Source organism: Phalacrocorax aristotelis, chromosome 18 (genome assembly GCF_949628215.1).
Source record: "Phalacrocorax aristotelis chromosome 18, bGulAri2.1, whole genome shotgun sequence".
NCBI classification, from domain to species: Eukaryota; Metazoa; Chordata; class Aves; order Suliformes; family Phalacrocoracidae; genus Phalacrocorax; species Phalacrocorax aristotelis.
The window spans coordinates 119,086-139,782 of NC_134293.1; the positions used below are offsets into that span (position 1 = coordinate 119,086).

General features: G+C 41.0%; 1 protein-coding gene across 1 annotated transcript; it reads left to right on the top strand.

Moving 5' to 3' along the window:
- The first annotated feature begins 389 nt into the window (after positions 1-389).
- On the top strand, positions 390-18,937 carry VKORC1L1 (vitamin K epoxide reductase complex subunit 1 like 1). The gene is made up of 3 exons (XM_075112921.1): positions 390-645; positions 14,090-14,199; positions 14,889-18,937. The coding sequence occupies exons 1-3, from the start codon at positions 452-454 to the stop codon at positions 15,113-15,115; spliced, it is 531 nt and encodes a 176-aa protein (XP_074969022.1). The 5' UTR covers positions 390-451; the 3' UTR covers positions 15,116-18,937.
- Positions 18,938-20,697: the final 1,760 nt, after the last annotated feature.

The following is a 20,697-nucleotide window of genomic DNA, read 5'->3' on the forward strand; positions in this document are numbered from 1 at the left end:
CTGGAGCGCTCACTGGAGTACCTGTCGGAGAGAATAGCGTCGCCTTAGCTCTAGCGAAGGGTCACATCAGCCCTGAGGGTTATGTCAGCCGTGCCGGGTCTTGTAGCCCTCCCCGGAACAGCCCAGATCCCCCCCCACCCCGCGGCCCAGATCTAAGTTAAAAGGGGAAAACTGCTTTTCCTGCCGAAATCGGGGGCGGGGCGGCGGGCCGGGCGCCCTGCAGTGCCTGCTGGTGGCCGCCAGGCGGCGCCGTACCCACCTGCCGCGCCACGCCCGCCTTCCCCCGCCCCGGACTGACGTGACGTCGTTGCGGAGCGCCACGTCCGGCGCGGTCGCCGGGGCGGGACGGGACGGGCGCGCCCGCCCAGCGAGCCAATGGGGTGTGGGCGCGCGTGCGCCGCTCGCCGGCGCCGGGCGCGCGTCGCGGGCTGAGGCGGAGGGAGGGGGTAAGATGGCGGCGCCCGTCCTGCTGCGAGTGTCGGTGCCGCGCTGGGAGCGGGTGGCCCGCTCCGCGGTGTGCGCCGCCGGCATCCTGCTCTCCCTCTACGCCTGCCATCTGGAGCGGGAGAAGGGCCGCGACCTTCACTACCAGGCCCTGTGCGACCTCAGCGAGCGGGTCCGCTGCTCCGCCGCCATCACCTCCAGGTGAGGCGGGGGTGGGACCCGTCGCCGCCGCCGCAGCCTCAGGCCGCCGCGGGGAGAAGAGGCTGGGGTCACGGAGAGTGGCGGGGCCGGGTCCCGGAGCGCTGCCTCCGGCGCCGTGGAGGCTGAGGCGGGGACTGCTGGGGGCCCGGCCCGGCTCTTTGGGGGGGCGGGGGGCAGGAGCCCGCGGCTGCGGGACGGGGCTCGTCCCGGGGAGGGCTTGCTGGAGGCGCGGAGGGCTCTGGGCAGCTGGGACTGTGCTGGGGGCCGCAGGGCGGGCAGGCCCAGGAGAGGGGTGTCGTGGCTCCCGGTTTAGGCAGCCCCTTCGCTGGAGGGCTGGTGTGGGACGCCTTTTGTTTGGGATCAGTACAGGCAGGAGGGTGAGGCACCCACAACTTCAGTGTTGTCATCAATGGCAATTAGAGTGACAGGCGTTTTCGTGGTAAATGTACATTAGAGTAAAATGTTGTAGGTGTGACTAGTGGTTGAGGCCAACATAAACATGTGCAATTGTAGATGGTTGGCTTTGGCTGGTTTTAACAGAAGCGTCTGAATTGCTTTTCCATTATAACGTTACCTGGCAGCATAGAAGATTGTCGTCGTGATACGGAGGAAGTACTTAATTTGAGGGAGACTTGTGTGCCTCAGCAGTAAAAGCCCAGTCCAAATCTTGATTTATTTTACAGGTTTCCTGTCAGTAGTTACTTTAGCAATTGTTTTCTAAAGGCCAATGGCTTTTATTTCTGTTAAGAGAGTCGAGGTGTAAATTTGAATATGTTGCTAGCCTGGCTTGTTGTCAAGTAGCTAGTTGATTGAATTACAATAATGAAAAGACTTAACCTGCTGTATAGATAAAAATGCTACCAGTATAAAGATGCTACAGGAAATACTTTCAGATGTAATTTAGCTAAGAAACTCTCCTAAAGCATATTCTCCAGTATTCCAGCTAAAGAAAGAAGATGATTTGTCAGCAACCTCTAATTGGCTCTGTGCATATATGTGTGTGTGTGTTTATATAGGCATGTGAAGACATGCACAAAAGTATCCACTGGTAAGGAGCTGGTAAGGGGAGGGTTTGGGTTCTTCAGCAAATGTATTTATTAAATACTTCCCTCTTTTTAATAAGAATTTTGTTACTACCATGTTAGCACCTTCAGCTGAATGAGTACTTGAGAGATTTTTCTTCCCTCCTCTCAGTGTAAGCTGCATAAAAGCTGTCACAGTTTTTAGAAAGGTACTTGCTGTATTGTCATAACAAGCCAATGAGGGAGAATATGGCTGTACTTTGTGAAGGTGGAAGCTGATTAAATTGTTTATGCAAAACATACAGGGAACTCTTATTCTTAAAACCACTTTTGTGGTGACAGGAGTGGGATTGTGATATGTTACAAAGAGATCTGTATCTACAGATGTCTGAAAGGAGGCTCTTGTGATTGAGTGAGGCTTTAATTCTGCTTGTTTGTCTGTCAATGACAGACAGTTTGTGAAGGTGCTTGTTCGTGTCTCTAATAGAGAAGGGTCCTGAAATGGGCAGTTTCAATCTAAACGGGAAGACTTCAACAAGCTTGACAGATAACTTAAACTTATAAATTATTTATAGGCTACCAAGATTAAAACACATGAGTATTGTCAGTAATCTAAAATTTACCACGCCTATAGAGGTAGAAAGAAAATAACAGGGATTTAACCACCTAAGTAGCCTCTGTAGTAGTCTACTCTTGTACAGAATTGGTCTTTCATTAGCTTTTTATTGTTATTGCAAATGCTGCTATTGAGACAGGGAATTTGAAGTAACAGTTTTAATGTATGTTTACTAAATGCTGTGAAGAAATAGAATAATTCCAACTATATGTTTAGGTATTTCTAATTATGGAATAATGCTTGGTAATTATAGTGTTTGTTAGTAATGCTGTAGCTGAAATGTTGAGTGTGCCACAGTAAGACCTGTAAATACTTTGCAGGAATTCTATGTAATAATATGAACAGTTAAGGGTAAAATAAAATAAAATCTCAGTAGCAGTTGCTAGGAGAAACATGCTTAAAGACTGAAGTATGGCAAATGTCAGGATAGCTCATGATAATTAGAGCAGGTGGTAAAAGGAGTTTGTGGAAAAGGAGTGTGCAAGTTCTGTTCAGCCAAGCCATATTTGGAGAGGAATGTACTTTCAGTGCTGTACAGGACACAGGCAAAAAAGGAGTATTGCTTTAAAACTAAGACAAGAGAGCAAGCTATTAAACTTTGAAGTAAGAATAATGTGCAAAGAAATGAATGTTGTTTTCTATGTTCCCACAGCTCCCTATCCATCAAGTCTCCTCTCTCCAGCTGAATATTCCTTGTTACTGCCACATTACCAGTTTCTCTGAAACTTGATTTCTAAAAAGAACTCTTAACTACTATTTAGATTTCACTGAGAGAGCAGAGTTTCAAATACGGTGTTCCAGCATTTTCACATGTAATGTAGACTTAATTTTCAACTGTTTCTGTTCTCATTGTGCTAGGACACTGACACGCACAACTTATATTAGCTGATTAGCAGAGTTAACTCTACAGAGTTAAATGGGTGACGAACTTGTAATTTGTGGCTTTTACTGGCTTCTAGAGGGTTCATTTGGTTGTGTGACTTTTTATTTACTAATGGAACTTGGAATGTAACAATCTTAACATTTCAAGTGTTGATTCTAGCAGTGGACTGAACTTTGAAAAGCACATCACGGTGTTGGGATTAATTTTAATTGTATAGAATAATTAGAAAAAAATAGTGTATTCTTCTCTGAGCTGAGTTACTTTGGAACTAAGTTCTGGTTTTTGGGGAGGGATTTTTTTCACTAATAAGCTGTTACTATTTCCAAGTCTTGTTTTTAAGCCAAATCCGGTATTGGCACAACAATGAGAAATGTTGTAAAGATTACCAGCATGCAGAGGGAGGAGCATGGAAGATCTTGTATCAGAGACTGACTCACCCAGATTATTATGTTGGAAAGATACCTTCCTAGTATCCTTTATTCAAAATACTAATGGTCGGCAGATTCCAAGCTTTTATCATGGGGAAAGTTTATGAAATAATTTAAAAAGAAAAACAACTAAGGTCTGTATAACAAGGGAAGGTAATGGGGAAATACTTCAATTTGGCAATTACTGTAGATATTTTAAGTGAATTGCTGTCTTATATTTGAGAATAATTAAGTAGCAAGAATGGCTTTATTTGTAATGAAACTGGCTAATAGCAGTTCCTGAAAAATATTTTTGTTTTGCTGTTACAGTAGTTTCACAGCGGGAATTAAACCGATAGACAAATTTCAAGTAATGTGGATAGTGATGTGGCTTGAAATAAAATGCGACACTTTAAGCTCTGTGTCTTTGCATTACTACTTTTTGCTTTGTTCTTTTGTGTGTCCTGAGAGACTTTTGGGTCTTCTAATATGTTTCTGCTGTCTTGATTAATTTAGGGTTTCTGCAGAGCAGATTAGTGGATGGCTTTTTTCTGAAGGAAGTTTTGTAGCCTGGCAAGTACTAATGCAGTAACAACTTAAGCCTGTATTAAAGATAGCTGGCATGAATGACCAAAGGGCACATGTCACTGTATATCTTGAGCAATATTTGTAGCTTTTGGCCAGCTTCGTAAGTCAAGAGGTTTGGAAATAGTCAATATTGATCTAGGTTAACATATTTAGTTGACTTACTGAAGAAGTTCTAGAGTCAAAGTAGGATTTTAAGTCTGTGTTCATCTGGATATAATTTGATTTAGGGATTCCCTGTTCTGAGCTTTATGCTAATGTGCAAGGTCTTGGATTGTCATCTTGTATTTGGGCCACTCTGAAATGCCTATTCTGAAAACGTCTAATATGCATGTCTGCCTTATGTCTTATAGTGAATGCACCAAAATTATAATCTGGTAGTTCTTGAAAATTTAAATCTGTAAAATTTTGCATGTGTTGTGGACAGACAGATCACAGCAGACATACAGTTGTTTTACTGGATTTGCCAAGCATGGCCTGTGACAACTGTAGTATTATTGTACTGTTCTCACCTTCATAAATCATTTAAACAGTGAATTTAGACCTAACATTAGAAAATGTTACATTTGAATTTCTTAGTCTTATGACATAGCACTTCAATGCTATGCTGTGTGAGTATAATTATGCTGGTGTAGAGCTTATTCCTCTGCAGAGAGGGCATGCAGTTATGCTATAAGATACTGCAGCTGAAACTTTGACCAGTGCTGTTTTTTCAGTGAAGCACACCTTGCCAGAGCTATTGTTCTGGTGCATCTTTATAGAGTGCAGACTGTAACAGAGATCAAGTTGACAAGAACAACCCCATTATCTAAGGAAATGGGGCATGGAAGAAAACTCTTCTGACCTCCTCCCTAACCTGATGTTTATATTGCAGGTTCCCATTCAGTTCTGTTGTGGGGCAGTTCCTGTAAGTTTGATGTCTGTCAAGTTTGCTTGATTCCAGGTTAAGAACGTTATATAGCAGTTATCTTTCATATTACTGGTAAGTTCCTGATGCCCCAGCATTTTTTTTATTGCTGTAAGCAAGCATTCAGATATGTTTGAGGTTGACAGCTGCAATTGTTAGTGACTGATGTAAGGTGAGAAATGGTAAATGTAACTTTTTGCAGGTAGTATAAAAGGGGAAGCTTGTTTAGGCCCTTCTTGTGAACCAGCATAGGTAAATGATGCTGATTTGCCTTTTGAAATGTTACTGGTTTTGTAAGTCTTTGCTAGTCAGTAATTTCTCTAACCTGAGCCAAGATATTGTTTTCGTTAGGCATCTTTAATTCTGTATAGAAAAAGATAGAAGCTTGATTAAACTACTGAAAGGCAGTACATAGAGCAGATGGTGGTCATCCAACAGGAATTGTGTTCGGGGTTCTTAGGCTACCAAAATAGTTTACATAAAAATGTGATCTCCTGAGACCGAGATAAAAATCTATCCTGTGATTTAAAGTTGGTTGTTGTTTACTTCTGAGGTCTGCAAATGGTGAGATAGCAGGTGTAATGGTGCTTTTTCAGTTACTCTGTAGCAGGGATTAATTATTTTTGCTGTCCGAGGGAAGGTCTGAAGACCTCTGGTTTGTTGATTGGGCAGGGGGAAATCAGTGTAGAGAGAATCCATCTAGTGTGTCAAGCCCTTTGCTTCAGCAGGATTTGGAGTGCTGCAGGTTCAAGATGATGGTGAATTGGCATAGCCGTAGCTAGATGAGTGACACAAATTTTACAGCTAAGGATACTAAGCCAAAAAATGCAAACAACTTGAGGCTAAGAAAGGTTGTATTATCCTGCTTTTCTAGCCTGGTTTCTGAGAAGATTTTGCCTTTGTGTTGTGTATTAATTTTAAAAACAATTTCTTTTTTTTAAAGCAAAATTTAGCAAAGGATACAAGTTACTAAAGTTTTATAGAAACAGATTCAGTGCAAAAGGGGAGGGGAGAGGGACTCAAAGTAATACCTCTGCTGAAGGCGAAAAAAAAAAAAACCTGCTGCGTGAGCTAAGGTTATCTGTCCCATTTGCTCTGCTAGCCAGGCAGGCAGCACATGTGCAAACAGGACTTGGACAGAGCTGATAGATAACGGACTTGATTGGGGAGGCAGGGTGCAGAGGCTGTAGGGTGTGAGCTGGGAGGGATCTGGTTATTCTGTGTGCCGGGGAAGGAAGGGGTTTCAGGAACACAGCTTTGTTAGTTCTAAAGCAAGTTGTTCGCAAAGCAGCAGAAGCTGATTGTTCAAGTGATTTTTGCCTTGTCCTTTTAATGGAAAACCAATGACTTACTACTTCAAACTGATATAATATGCAGTGGCTGAGACATGTATTTTATAAAATACAGCGGCACCCTAGCTACATGAGGTTTACTTTTTTCAATCTTGGAGCAATCTGATCTCAAACGTGTTATTTTTGCTTTTCATAAATATACTGTTTCTAGCCTGACTGGAATTTGCAGTGGGGCTGAAAATTATTTTGCCTGATGCAAAGTAAATTTCACAAAGTGCCTGTAGTTCAAATTCAGACTTCATTTATGATAGCTTAATAGAAGAGATTATGTAGAAGGAATACAATGCTGTTGGCTTATGACTTGAATAACCAGTGCTTCTGTAAAGACTGCAATAAAATCATTAACCACTGTCTGCTTGAGATTTTGCTGATCGAGACACTGAGATTTTTTCAGACTGTTTCTGAGGTAGAGCTGGAGGATATCTAGAAAAAAAATCTCATTTGTTTGTGGTAAATACTACTAATAGATTTAAAAATGAAATTAAGTGAATCAGAAACTTCGAGCACTCTTGGCAAACCTGCAAATGGGGATTTTTAATCTCCCTTCTTTCTTGTGGTTTCTAATTGAAGGCTTTTACTTAATTCATTAAAACTGTTAGAGTGGCCTAAGTGACCTTGTAACCATGAACTAGGTTTAATCCAAAATCCTCTAGTGAAGCTGTAAAGAAGCTGCAACCAAAGTTTCATAGCACTGCGAAGTATTAACATGGTCCAGATCCTTTGACCTTTTTTCACATGAGGTTTTCACTGAAGGCGATGTGGGAGCATAGGCCAGCTTTACTCCCCTCCTGAGAACTTTCATTCTGTACTCTAACTTATCTCAGAAGTCAGACAACACTTAAGGAAATGTGCACATCACTTGTCAAGTGTAGGCTTTTTGTAGAAAATATGTATTGTTTCCTCGGGGTTGCAAAGTGGTAAAAGGTGCTTGCTGTTGATAACAAAATACTGCTTATGGGATGAACAATAATCCTGAAATGAGGGGCTTCAAGCTACTACTACTCAGAAAACAGAACTTAAGTTCTTTAATTAGAGTTCTCTGAAAATATAATCTTTATTACTGTTGTTTACCCTTTTCATTGCAACGAACCTGAAAATTGAGAGAGAGAAATACGTTGGAAAACCTGCTGCTGCACAAACACAGGGCGTTCTCAGATTTTGAATCATATATGCCATTTAATAATCTGGTCTCCTGAAGGATTTGATAGCATTTTCAACTAGACATTTAGGGGACTATAATGTGAACTGGGAAGCATGATATGTGTGCTTTGTTCAGGGCATCTGCTACTCGCTGATGTCAGAGGCGTGGTACTGAAGCTAGCTGGGCTTGACCTGATCTGGTATGGTTATTTCCACAGAATCACAGGTTGGAAGGGACCTCAGGGATCATCTAGTCCAACCTTTCTAGGAAGAGCACAGTCTAGACAAGATGGCCCAGCACCCTGTCCAGACAACTCTTGAAGGTGTCCAACATGGCCGAGTCAACCCCTTCCCTGGGGAGATTATTCCAATGGTGTCTGTCGTCACTGAAGAATTTTCCTCTGGTGTCCAGTCAGAATCTCCCCAAGAGCAACTTGTGTCCATTCCCCCTTGTCCGTCTCCATGGGACTCCGTGTAAAAGGGGAGTCTCCATCTTCTTTGTAGCTACTCCTTAAGTACTGGTACATGGGGATGAGATCCCCTCTGAGCCTCCTTTTCTCAAGGCTGAACAAACCCAGCTCTCCCAGGCTATCCTCGTATGGCAGCTCCCCAGACCTCTGATCATCCTGGTGGCCCTTCTCTGGACCCCTTCCAGCCTGTCCACATCCTTTTTGTACAGTGGGGACCAGAACTGCACACAGTATTCCAGGTGTGGCCTGACAAGCGCTGAGTAGAGCGGGATGATGACTTCTTTATCTCTGCTGGCGATGCCCTTTTTGACGCAACCCAGCATCCTGTGGCCTTCTTGGCCGCAGCAGCCACTGTTGGCTCATGTTGAGCTTTCTGTCCACCAGGAACCCCAGGTCCCTTTCCACAGAGATGCTCTCCAGCCAGATGGATCCCAGGCTGTGCTGCATTCCTGGATTATGTTTTCCCAGGTGCATGATCTTACACTTTTCCTTGTTGAACTTCATAAGGTTCTTGCTGGTCCACTCTTCCAGCCTATCCAGATCTTCCTGCAGAGCAGCTCTCCCTTCTGGAGTGTCTATTCCCCACTCAACTTGGTGTCATTAGCAAACTTCATCAGGCTACACTTGATCCCGTTATCCAGATCACTTATAAAGATATTGAATAACATTGGGCCCAGTATTGATCCCTGGGGGACTCCACTAGTGACAGGTTGCCACTTGGAAAAGGAGCTATTTACCACCACCCTTTGGGTGCAGCCTGTCAGCCAGTTCCCCACCTACTGCACAGATCACTTGTCTGGGCCATAACGCATTAACTTCTCCAGGAGGAGATGGTGGGGGACCGTATCAAAGACCTTGGAGAAGTCCAGGTACAGAATGTCCACCGCCTGCCCCATGTCAACCAGGCTAGTCACTTTGTCATAGAAGGCCACCAGGTTAGTCAAGCACGATCTGCCTTTAGTGAAGCCATGTTGGCTTTTCCCAATCATGTGCTTCATTTGACTTGTGATGGCCCCAGGAGGATTCGTTCCATAACTTTCCCAGGGATTGAAGTAAGGCTGATGGGCCTATCGTTACCCAGATCCTCCCTCAAGCCTTTCTTGTAAATAGGGGTAACATTTGCCTTCCTCCAGTGCTCTGGTACATCCCCGTTCTCCACGACCTCTCTAAGATTATGGAGAGTGGCCTTGCGATGATGTCAGCCAGTGCTCTCAACACCCTTGGGTGGATGGTGTCAGGGCCCATCAATGTGTAGGGGTCAAGCTCCTGTAGTAGTTCACGTGCTAACTCTTCCTTCACTGATGGTGTGTCAGTGTTTGGATCAACTGGGAATTTCGTTCCCAAAGCCTGGGACCTGACAGTGTTGGTAAAGACAGAGGTGAAGAAGGTGTTCAGGATCTCTGCCTTTTCAGCATCATTGGTGATGACTCTCCTTTTCTGTTTAACAGTGGGCCTATGTTTTAATGTTAAAATGAATATACAGTAGTTAGTTCTTTTCTTGACATGAGAACTAAGGTTTGCGAAGCGAAAATGAGGTGATGTGATTCTGGAATTCATTACCAGGGGATGTTGTGGAGGACAAAAGTATGTGTTCAGAAAGCGTCTAGGTACATTTAGGAAGCCTTCAAGGTAGGCTACTGAGCATGTTGATGCAAGTGAAACCCCCATTCAGAAGTTTTTTAAGCTGATTCTTAACTTCATGATGACTGAGGTCAAGGAGAGCAGCTTTGGGAATGATCTCTTTGCAAAAGCCCTTAAAACCATCTCCTGCAGGTAACTGTCAGAATTGGGGTGCTTGACTATAAAAAGCAGTATAGTATTTCTTACAGAGAGTGGATGAGATAATAATCTGACGCCTGGCTAAATATATACTTTTTGTTTGTTTGACTTTTTGTGTTTGGCAGGCTTGGAACTCAGTTGCTTTTTGAGCTAATACTGATAACTCTTACAGCTGTTAACTTGTTAAATGTGGAGGTTGTTTACTTGTCCTTTAAAATGAGTGAGATAGTAGTGTACTGCATGAGGTTCTCTTGCCTTTCTGCCAGTGGTATTGTCTTTGCTAAATTATGGTTAAATCTTTAAAGTGTACTCCCATAATATGCTGTTCTGGAACACAGAGGGCGTTCATAATTGTGCAAAAAAGCTAAGGATTTAACAGGATAAGATTTTACTGGATGTGTCACTTGTGGATCAAAATTACCTCAGTTCTTGTCTTCCTGTGAAGAAGTGTCAAGAGCATGCAAATACTGCTTTAAACTTCTAAAAATGCAACACTTCTGAGCTTTCTTAAATACCACAAACCAAAAGGGATGCTGTTTAGAGAGTGGATGATAATTTTCAAGACCTCCTTTTGATAAAAGGAAATGCACATTGGACTAAAAGTCACGGAGTATTCAGTTGTAGATGTTGGGAAACTACATGTACATTTCTGAACACTTTGTCTTGGATTTCTTGAATCTCTATTCTGAAACCTTTTTTTAAAGACATGCAAAGTTGTACCTGCAAATGAGAAGTGAAGCAGGCTGTCATCTTGAACAGAGAGGGAATTTTAGTTACTTGAAACATGCAGGAAGGTGACTTAAAGTTTTATTTTAAAACTTCCTTGAAGCTAGTTCAGACTGCCTTTTTTATTTTTTTAATAGGAGTGACTCGGGTGTGGCAAAAGTAGGCTTGCCACATGTGTTTGTCAGCGATCTGAATCACACCGGGTGACTTCAGCATGATTTGCACAACAGAACACTTGGCTGTTTCAGGGATGGGGAGCCACAAGTCAGTACCAGGAAAGAGTTGGTGATGTTGGACTATGCTTGTATCTTACTGTGCAAGTAACTCTTTAATTAGTGCAGTTAATTTTATTTACCAATTTTTGGGATACAGAATGCTCTGAGTTAACAATAGTTCTTTTAAGTTTTATTCTTTATAAGAAAGGCAAGGTCAGTGAAGAACTTCTGAGAAGTTTATAGTCCTTTTTACCAATGTTTTATTTACTGAGGCTTGTTCTACTGTTAGGACTGCAATCTTTTTGCTATTTGTTTGCCATATGTTTTTAGACTTTCAAAGATATCACAACTCAGGTGTGATTTTGGTGTGAAAAGGAAGATTATCATACTCAAGTCGTCGTCTTCCAATTGCTTGCAAAAGTATTTGGTTCATTGTGCATTTCAGTGGGTTTTGGGACCTCCTTGACAGAATTAGGAGATGATTTAGCCTCTTCAGTAGAGAAATTAGATGGAAATAGAAATATACAACGTCTAAATATTTTGCTTTTCAGTTTGATGCAGAAAATTTTGTCCTACCTCAAACCTTATAAGGCTGGAAAAAGTGCTTTGTCTTAAACCACAGGCTTCTTAGCTGTCTTGAAGAGTGTGGAATAAGATCCAAGATTAGAGCTGTACTCCATGGACTGAAATTTAATACTTGGTGCCCTTAAAGCTGCTACAAGGCCAACAAGACACTTAATGAACTATTGCATGTGGAAAAAGCTTTCACCATGCTGTGACCTTCTTGCAGCTATGAACAGATCGCCTGGGGACACTGCCTTTCAGGAAGGGCTTGAACTCCTTATCCTTCCATTAACAACATTTTATTCACTTGCAGAACTGCAGGGTCAGATTCTGTAGCCTAAAGTTTCTGATGTTTTAAGCTTGAGTTTGCTCTCAAACACAACAGGATCTCATGAGCATCAGAAGTGGGAGCATACAGTTAGGGCAGGAGTTCAGCATCCTGCAGTTACTTGGAGCTAGGCTAATGTTGAACCACAGGTTTAGGCATGCTTTGAGTTTTGCCATTTAGTCTCTCAGTAAGGAAAGCCTGTGTGTGTTAAAATAGAGTTTAATGTCACCCTACAAAGAATTCTCACTTGGAGACTAGAACAATAAGTTGCACCTGTGGATAGTAAGCTGAAGCAGACTATTAAATGGAAAATGATTATACCTTTAATATATTTGTCTGGCTCTTTAATATTGCATTTGGTAGCTGGACAAGATGAGCCAATTGTTACATGTGCTGTGATTACCTTATCAAAGTAAGGTTAAAAAATAAACAGTTTCACTTAAAATCCAGATAACTTTCAATGTGTGGGAGCAAAGTCTTAAAATAGCTGAGATTCTTTGGAACTTGCAGTGTTTCTTTATAATGTTTGCTTATGTATTTTGCATGGTGTTTGTTTGTTTTTTTTTAAATCCCTCCCTCTTGGAAGCATGGCTCCCTTAGCTGTGGGGTGCTGCACTCATATCTCTACAGCTGCTTTTCTGAATCTTGCCATCCATCCTTGATACTACTTCTCCCACAAACTGTACCGTATGCTAATTGGGACTGCTGGCCTTCATATGCTGCAGGAGCATGTGTAACCACGCTTGTTCCCCGTGGTTTGCAGAATCCCAGGCTTGCAGTGGGATAACTGCAGGGAGCGAGGAAGCATTGCACTGCTCCTCCCAGCAGTTAACTTAGGTCTTTCTAACCCTTTGTGGCTCTGGGATGTGAGGCATCATCACGGTGGTAAAGCAAGTGTCGGTCTTTTCTGTGCTGGCTTGAAGCTTTATGTTTGCACATAAGTTTCACTTCAGTCATTTACAAGATCTGAGACAAAGTAGTTGGAAATATGTTGGGGTCTTTTTTTACTGTTTATGCTGTAAACATGCTTTCTAGGAATTGGTACCTAATTCTCTGCTCAGTTTCTTGGGGAGGAGAGCACAAGACTTGGGTATAATAGTTAACTGCAGTTACTAAGTTTGAATTAGAATTATTAATTTGATTGTGTTTTGAAAATATTGCACAACTGGCTGTGAAACGTCTCGGAGATGGTATTAAATTGTACTTATCGTGGTACCTTTCTCATGCGAGGAAAGTGCTTGTAATGTGCCAGTAGCCTTTCACTGGTCTCAGATGCATGGTGAAGTGTATCAGCAATGTTCCTGTAGCGTGCAGAGAGCAAATCTATGCTGTGTCTTGGTTGAGTAGAACGATTGCCTCTAGTACAACAAGCTATTTGGAAACTGCATGTCTGTTGGGATAAATGTAGCATGCTAGCATTTTCTGCTGCAACAGCAGTGAGGAATTGTGCTTTTTTAATGTAGTTATGTGACAGTTAACCTGATAGTATGAACATAGCCTTACATTTATGTAGTACTTGACTTGATGCTGCAAAGACATGCTGGCAGATATTCCAGTTTCTCTTGTAAGTGAATTAAATTGAAGTACTGTTAACTTCTTTTCATATTTTCAAGTGACACTAATAAATACGCTCCTCACTTTGCTTTTACAAATAATGGTGTGATCTGCCTTAAGGCGTCAAATTAATGGTTTCTAGCACAAATACACTTGCTAATTTAATCTTTTATCCCCCTCATTGCAGCAGCAATTTTGTAGGGCTTGTGCAGCTTTCTATCTTATCACTAAAAAGTTGAAAGTCACTTTGTAGTTAAGGTGCTAGTTCAAAATGTCACACTGTGCAAGGGCTCTAACAAATGGGGTCTGTGAATCTTGTTATGGTACCATCCCCAGCTTGCCTTCTTGACAGATTTGGGTTCCTCCTAAGGTGTTAGACTGATCAGGAGCAGCTGAGGTGCAAACATATGTTCCAATTTGCTTGTTCTGATGCCCGCGAGGTAGGTGCTGGCAGAGCTGGTAACAGTTACTGAGCTGCACCATTTTCCCTCAGCTGTATAGTAAGTGTGTGTCCAACTTACTGTGGTGGAGAGAACTGCTAAAGCTATCACTGGAGGAAGGAATTGTTTATTTGACAAGAGAGCTTTAAACTACAACCTTACAAGTAGACATGGTATTTGGTGAAGCTGTAACTGTGTGAACTTCATAGTTTAAAGTTACTTGACACACCAGAATCAGCAATGTGTGGGATAAAGTTATACCTAGTGTACTCCCTGTTGCAAGCTGCCTGGTTTTTCCAAGATAACCTGAACTTCATATAGCACTGCAGAGGTCATGTCAGAATATGTGTGTGTGTCTCTTTTTTCCCCCCCCCCCCCCAACAGGGACAAATTGAAAACACTGATGTAAAGCCATAGGTGCCCAAATACAAGTTAATTAGTTTAACTGTTTTACAGATGGGGTCGAGGATTTGGTCTGTTGGGTTCCATCTTTGGAAAGGACAGTGCAATAAATCAGTCAAACAGTGTTTTTGGACTCGCCTTTTATATACTACAAATGCTGCTTGGTAAGTATTAATTCAGTGTAGAGCCTAAAGTATATAACAGGTCTGTGGTGATGAAAGAGGAGTCCATTATACATTGCACAATCTGCAAGAGACCAGCTAAATGCATGTGACTTATCTTTTTTTTTTAGCACCAGTCTAATGATATATCTGTCCAAAGGGCTTAAAAACCCAACTGATAACAGGGCAACTGCATTTTCTCCTGCTTTGCTATTAATAATATGGTCGAGACAGTTGCTGCACTGATGTTTTCACTTAAATATATTTAGCATTGGATTGCTAAAAGAGAGGAAATGAAAATGGAGTTTGTTTTGCAGGAGTAAGATGGCAGGCAAAAAAGGTGCATGAAGTGTAATGCATGCATATTTCTTTAACTGTATGGTCTGCTATAAAGCTATTAATATTGATAGACATAACCTGACCAACCTGTAACTTTCCCGTAACTCAGGAATACAGAAGATGGTAAACACTACACATGCTTCTTATCAAAGGACTGTCATACAGAACCTAGAAGCTCCCCTCCAAGTAGTGATTTGTCAGCCATCTTGAACTCGTGGTATTTTAAACAGACTTTTATGTAATACAAACTTGCTGAGTAGCCTTCAGTTTGAATCAGAGTGCTTAGGCTTTTTGCTTTGTGCGGAAGGGGGGGAATGAGAGCAGCGGTAGTAACTTTCTCTCTCTCGTTGCAGGTATGACAGCAAGTGCAGTAGCAGCTCTAATCCTCATGACATCCTCCATAGTGTCTGTAGTAGGGTCTTTGTACTTGGCATACATTCTGTACTTCGTGCTGAAGGAATTTTGCATTGTCTGCGTCATCACATATTTGCTGAACTTCATTCTCTTTATCATCAACTACAAACGACTAGTTTATTTGAACGAGGCATGGAAACGGCAACTCCAACCCAAACAGGAATAATGCCTGTTTGAACTTTTGACTGACAGTCTGAAGACACAACTTCCATTAAGTTTATTTTGCAGTAATTTTTTATTCTCCATATCAGACACTTTCCCTGAGAATCATAACTGAATTTTTAATTATAAAGTTGAAGGCGCCCTAGATAATTTTTTGTGCTAATCTTCAATTTAAATGTGGTTATGAAAGAAAGCTCTAATACAATCCAAGACAAGCTTTAACTTTACTTTGAAGGAGTTCTAGCCACAGCAAAAACTAGACTCTCTTCCGACTCCACTTGTGAAGTGGGTAACACTTGCTATAAAATACCCTGTATATAAATTCAGGTATAACAAGATGTGATTATAACATTAAATATTCTAGACTAGCATTACCATATTTAATGTTGCCATGTTTACAGTATGTGTATTACTACTTTTTTTTAGCTGATGGACTTAGATTTGACTAGGACTTATACTGTAAATAAAATTAGAAGTATTGGTTTCATCCCTGGAGAACTCGCTGTACGATTGGTTTTGTTAGCCTAGGAGCTGTCAGAGTTCAGCTAATAATCAGCTGACACGATGGAAGACGTGACCTCTATAGAGAACACCGTGTTGCTGCACTCACTGCTAGTGCTTTCACAAGAATGATGGTTGGGTTTTGTTCCAATTTTTTTTGTCTCCAGTAAGGAAAATGGAGTTAAAGCTGAAACCTGAAGTATGCTCATTAAACCACAACTTCATTAATTTCTGTACAGAATGAAAATAGTTCAGTGTGGTCAATAGAAAGCTGCCACCGGGATATTATATAGATTGGGGCTTGATGTATCAAAGAGTGTTCTTTGAAAGGACTTAATTTCCATGCAGAGCTGTTTCATTTTTAAACTGTGGTCACACAGCCAGTGTTACTAATGTTTGATGTTATATGAATGCTGCAGTATAGAATTGCAATTTGCAGTGGAAACCACTGACTGAGTGGGGTAACTAAGTAGAACACTGAAGAAGCAGTTACTTAACTGATCTTCATCAGGATCTTTGGTTTGTGCTGTGCTCAGAAATGAACTTTAGGCCTGACAACCTAACATCTCTTAGAAGGGCAACCTGTTTAGGGGGATAACTAAGTAAATGTGCTCCTGAAAATGAAATGTGATATAGTGCTATCATTGCTCTTTCTAATAACTAATTGGGAAAAAAAATTAAACTGAGGATTTAAACAAAGGAACAAAACTGTAAATGTTGTTTCTGCACTCAGTATTCCAAGCCTGAATGTTAAAAGTGCCTTCTGGCTTAAAATCTTAAACCAAATACTTTGAACTTGGCAGGCAGAAGTGTCCTTGCTTTAAAAATGAACAAACAAACAAATTCCCAGCAAACTCGCTGGGTATAGAAGAGTATTAAGAGATCTGTTTTAGTTTTTAGACTGAGAAGTGGTAGCAATATTGTTTCAGTTAACTTAATGTGATAGAAGATTGATGAGGCAGTTCAGAAAAGTAAAATACTAGTGTTTCAGACTCTGTGACACCAAAATGTATAGGTTCAGCTACTTTCTGTAATTGGTGCTGTGCTGCTTTTTGCCCTTGTCAGCTTCTAAATATGAAGAACTCCAGCTGTGTACCCATTTATTTAAAGAATTAGTTTTAGTCTTTTTTTCTTAATCGTGAATGTCAGAGACACACTTACTTTATATGGCTAAGTGGATTATAAACACTAAGTTGCTGAGGATAAACTTGACTGTGAAACATGCAATGTTCCGTAGAGAAAACAGAATTATTAGATTGAATTCACAAAATAGTATTGAAATTACTACTGAAGTAATTTTCTGGTTTGTATCAAGGATGTAGGTGGAAACTGCTTTTATGTATAGAGTTCTGTGGTATGAGTAACATCTGTTGCATGTAACACTAAATTACTTGTCCCTCTTGTCTAACGGTTTTGGACAACAATTCATTAAATGCATTTTGTATTGACCAGAGTATAGTTAAAGCTTGTCTTGATGTTTAGTTCTGTTTCTCAAATGCCTTGAACTTTGATATGAGGGGAGTGAATGACTTTAAACTGGTCCCTCAAGGCTTTACTTTGTTCTCTTACAAGCCTTGAGGCAATATCACTGTTTAATGTTGTATAGATTTATTTTGATGCCTTAGTGTAGTTCACAGGAATGCATCTTTTTCATCTGAGGAAGAGGTGAACATGTGCTGCCTGAAATGGTTAGTTGCAGCGCTAATATCTCAGAACAAGCAGCAATGGAGACAAGTATAGTCAATGATTACTTGGTCCAACTTCTGGGTGTAGTGCGCACCGAAAAAAAATGAAAAAAGCCCCATCAGCTGAAAGTATAGGTGTTGACTAACTTCACTGTGTCTTGTGCTTGTCTGTGTGGGCGTAGTCTGTTAATTCAGTTTGTTAGTAAAATTGTTTAGGGCCAGATTTTCAGCAGTTGTGTCTGCGGTCCATGTTTGTGTGCACGTAGGGATCAAATGGAAATTGAATTTGGTCTCTGGAAGAATTTGCAGCTACACTTTGTGCACGAACTTGCAAATTTGATCCTTAATTGTGACCTCTCTTGTCTTGTGTGCTTTTCTTGCAGTTACTTTTCACTGGAAGTGATTTGCTAGAAATGGCCCTAATTCTTCTACTTTCTCTTATGTCCTTCAGAAATGCAGTTGGCCTGAATAAAGAGCAAAATAATATTAGCAGTAGAAATTTGGACCTCTTTGCTTCCAGTTCTTTGACTCTTTCCTCATTGTTCCCAATGATAGAAACAGCACATTTCTTCCAGTAGAATGGCTCAGGTTACAGTTAGTAACATGATGGAAATCAGATGTGTTTCATGCAGCTGCCCCCCCTGCCCACCGTCAGCCAAAACAAATGTTGTGGCAGATGTGGTTGATATTAATTTGACCCTTACAAATCCAAAGGCAAATTCTGAGAAATCTTGAGGATTCAAGAGTATGGGTAAAAGCTAGTAATACCCTGTATGGCAGAGGGACGGGGGAGCAGCATCATTTTACAGATTCTGGTTGTGGTTTCAACACTCAACTGAACAGAGGCGGAAAAATCCATAATATACAAACAATGGTTCTGCATTTGGGCTCTTCACCCACCCCTCTGGCTCTTGGAAGTTCTGCAGGGAGGGGTGGATTGGAAAGGCAAAAAAAAAACCTTATCCCAAACCTGCTTAGGAATTAAACATTCCTGAAATCCTCTTACTGTAAGGTACTTGTTCCTTTTAAGGCCAATGAAGCATTCAAGTCTCATGAATGTTCTTGGAAGTTTCTTACTGTAAAGTGTTGGCAACACTAAGGCCAACAAAACATTCCCTACCACCTTTGATATCTAAAGTGACAATAAATCTCTCTTATTAGGAGATTTCTGCATACTGTAGTACACATTTGTCTTCTGCTGTACAGAGTCGATTGTTCAAAAAGATTGGTGAGGTGCTTCAGGCAGCACTTGATGCTCCTAATTTGTATGGGCTAAAGTCAGAGAGACCTAATAGCTTTGGTTCTGCCAATGTTGTTTAAAGATGTTCTAGACAAAACTGGTCCAGAAAAGATAAAGTATTACCATAAAACTGTATTAAGCATGGCCTAAATACTAGGTGTTTGTTCTGTACAGGATGTTCCATCAACTATTTATTATTAGTGCTTTAAACTCCAAATTAAACACCCATTTAAATGCAGTAATTGGGCAGATGTTTCTTTTATCAATATAGGTTGAGAGATTCTCTATTGGAGGTTTAGGATACGATTTTGCTAACAGGTAAAATGATGTAAATATGTATGAGTTCTATTTGTTGCACATAACTTTTTGGTATAAAAAATAAATGTAGAAATTACCTGTGGACGTCTTGCTGCAATCATTCTTACGCTGCATTCGTGCAGTCCAAACGTAAGAGCTTGAATGAACCCAATCAGAGGCCTTTTTGGACTCAGTCTGAGCCTTAGAAACTGTTTTTAAAGTCAGTACTGTAATTCTGTTTCTAGAAATGTACTATGTTGTGATTTTTTTTTTTTTCAAAGACATTGTGTGTTATCAGTAGAAGGGTTAAAGCACTTGAGTCCCCAGAGATACCAGTTTATAGAATTCCTGCAGCTTCATCGTCTTGCTGAATGTTGTGTGCGCATAGGTGCATAAAGGTTGAGCAGCACTGACTTGAGGCTTTAACTGTTTACAGTTCTTTAAGCAAAAAATCCTGTTAAATATGTTATTTTTATCACTTCCTGCTTTCCTTGGTTCCGTAGGTCTGTTTTAACTCCACTCCAACATGATCACAAAGTATCTGGAAACTACTGTACGTTTTCCTGGATGTGGATGGGAAGGGAGGACTTTCGGGGAAGGGTTGGATATAGGCAGCTTGGGTTTACAGTTGCACTGAGCTGTTAAGAACAAGCAGGAACTAAGACTCTGAAATGTGTGCTTACTGTATATGTGGGTGTTAAACTTTGTGTCTCTCTTGTTGGACTGAATTTGAAAGTAATAGCTCTGTCTTCTGCAACAGCAAGCCCTGTGTGTTACATAGGGATCTGAGCCCTGGTTTGTAATGCGTTAACAATGTCAAATCTTTATCTGTATTTTGATGTGGCAGCTGTTGCTATGTCATGTCTGTTAAAATGGGGAAGAAAAATTATTTTAAAAAATTATGTGTAGAGATTGAGAAGTTGAAATGACTTTGAAACACTGGTAGTGGGCTTAAATGTGATACTCATTCTTATACGCTAGTACATTTGAGCAAGTGTCTTTTTACTGTGGATAGATTTTTCTTCTGGGTTTTTAGTTATATAGAAAGTCTGTAAACCTAACACGGTATAGCCATAAGGAATGGTGACAGTATGTTTCTTCTTTTCCCTTAAAAACTCAAGAAAAATTGTTTTCAAGTCTGCAGTAAGCATGTATGTCCGCCTTCTGCATGTGGCAGTGTGGAAGCTGGTGTTGGCTTCTGATGTATCACATGTAAAGAAAAGAGAATTTGGCCACCATGCAACATAAGAGCAAATATTTTCTTTTTATGGACAGATGTTTTGGTCACTTTCTTGAGGTACTAGCAGAAGAACCAGTTGCAGAAAAAGTAGTCATAGCAACAGTTTCACACAGTCTCTGTGAATCAGAATAACGAAAGCACATAATTGTGTGAACTTCCAAAATTCAGTAGGCAGCCTCCAATCTGGCGGCTCTGCTGTGGGTGGTGCTGCTCTCGGGACAGCCCTGGGATGCTGCGGTAAGGTTGCAGGCTAAGTGTTCTGAGCTCTTCTGTGAGTATTGGCATAATCTATTACAGTCTAAAGCCTGGCCTTTGGAGTCCCCCAAGACTGGTGTGCAGCCTGAAAAGGACATTACTACAGTACGTTACTGTCTGAAGTAGTGTGTGCACATTAATTTACACATTGCCCTACCCCAGAATGCTTCAGGCCAGTATCAAAAAGGTTTAGATCAAATTTACCCCCTAGACTATTCTGACCGTAGTACATAGTGACAATTTAATATGAAGGAAGCCCTTCCATGCTGGAAGGTAAAACCGCATCTAATAGCGGCAGTTCTGGTACTGTGACTAAAATAGTTTTAAGCGAAGTTCAGTTAATGTAGTACCTACCTATCTAACATATT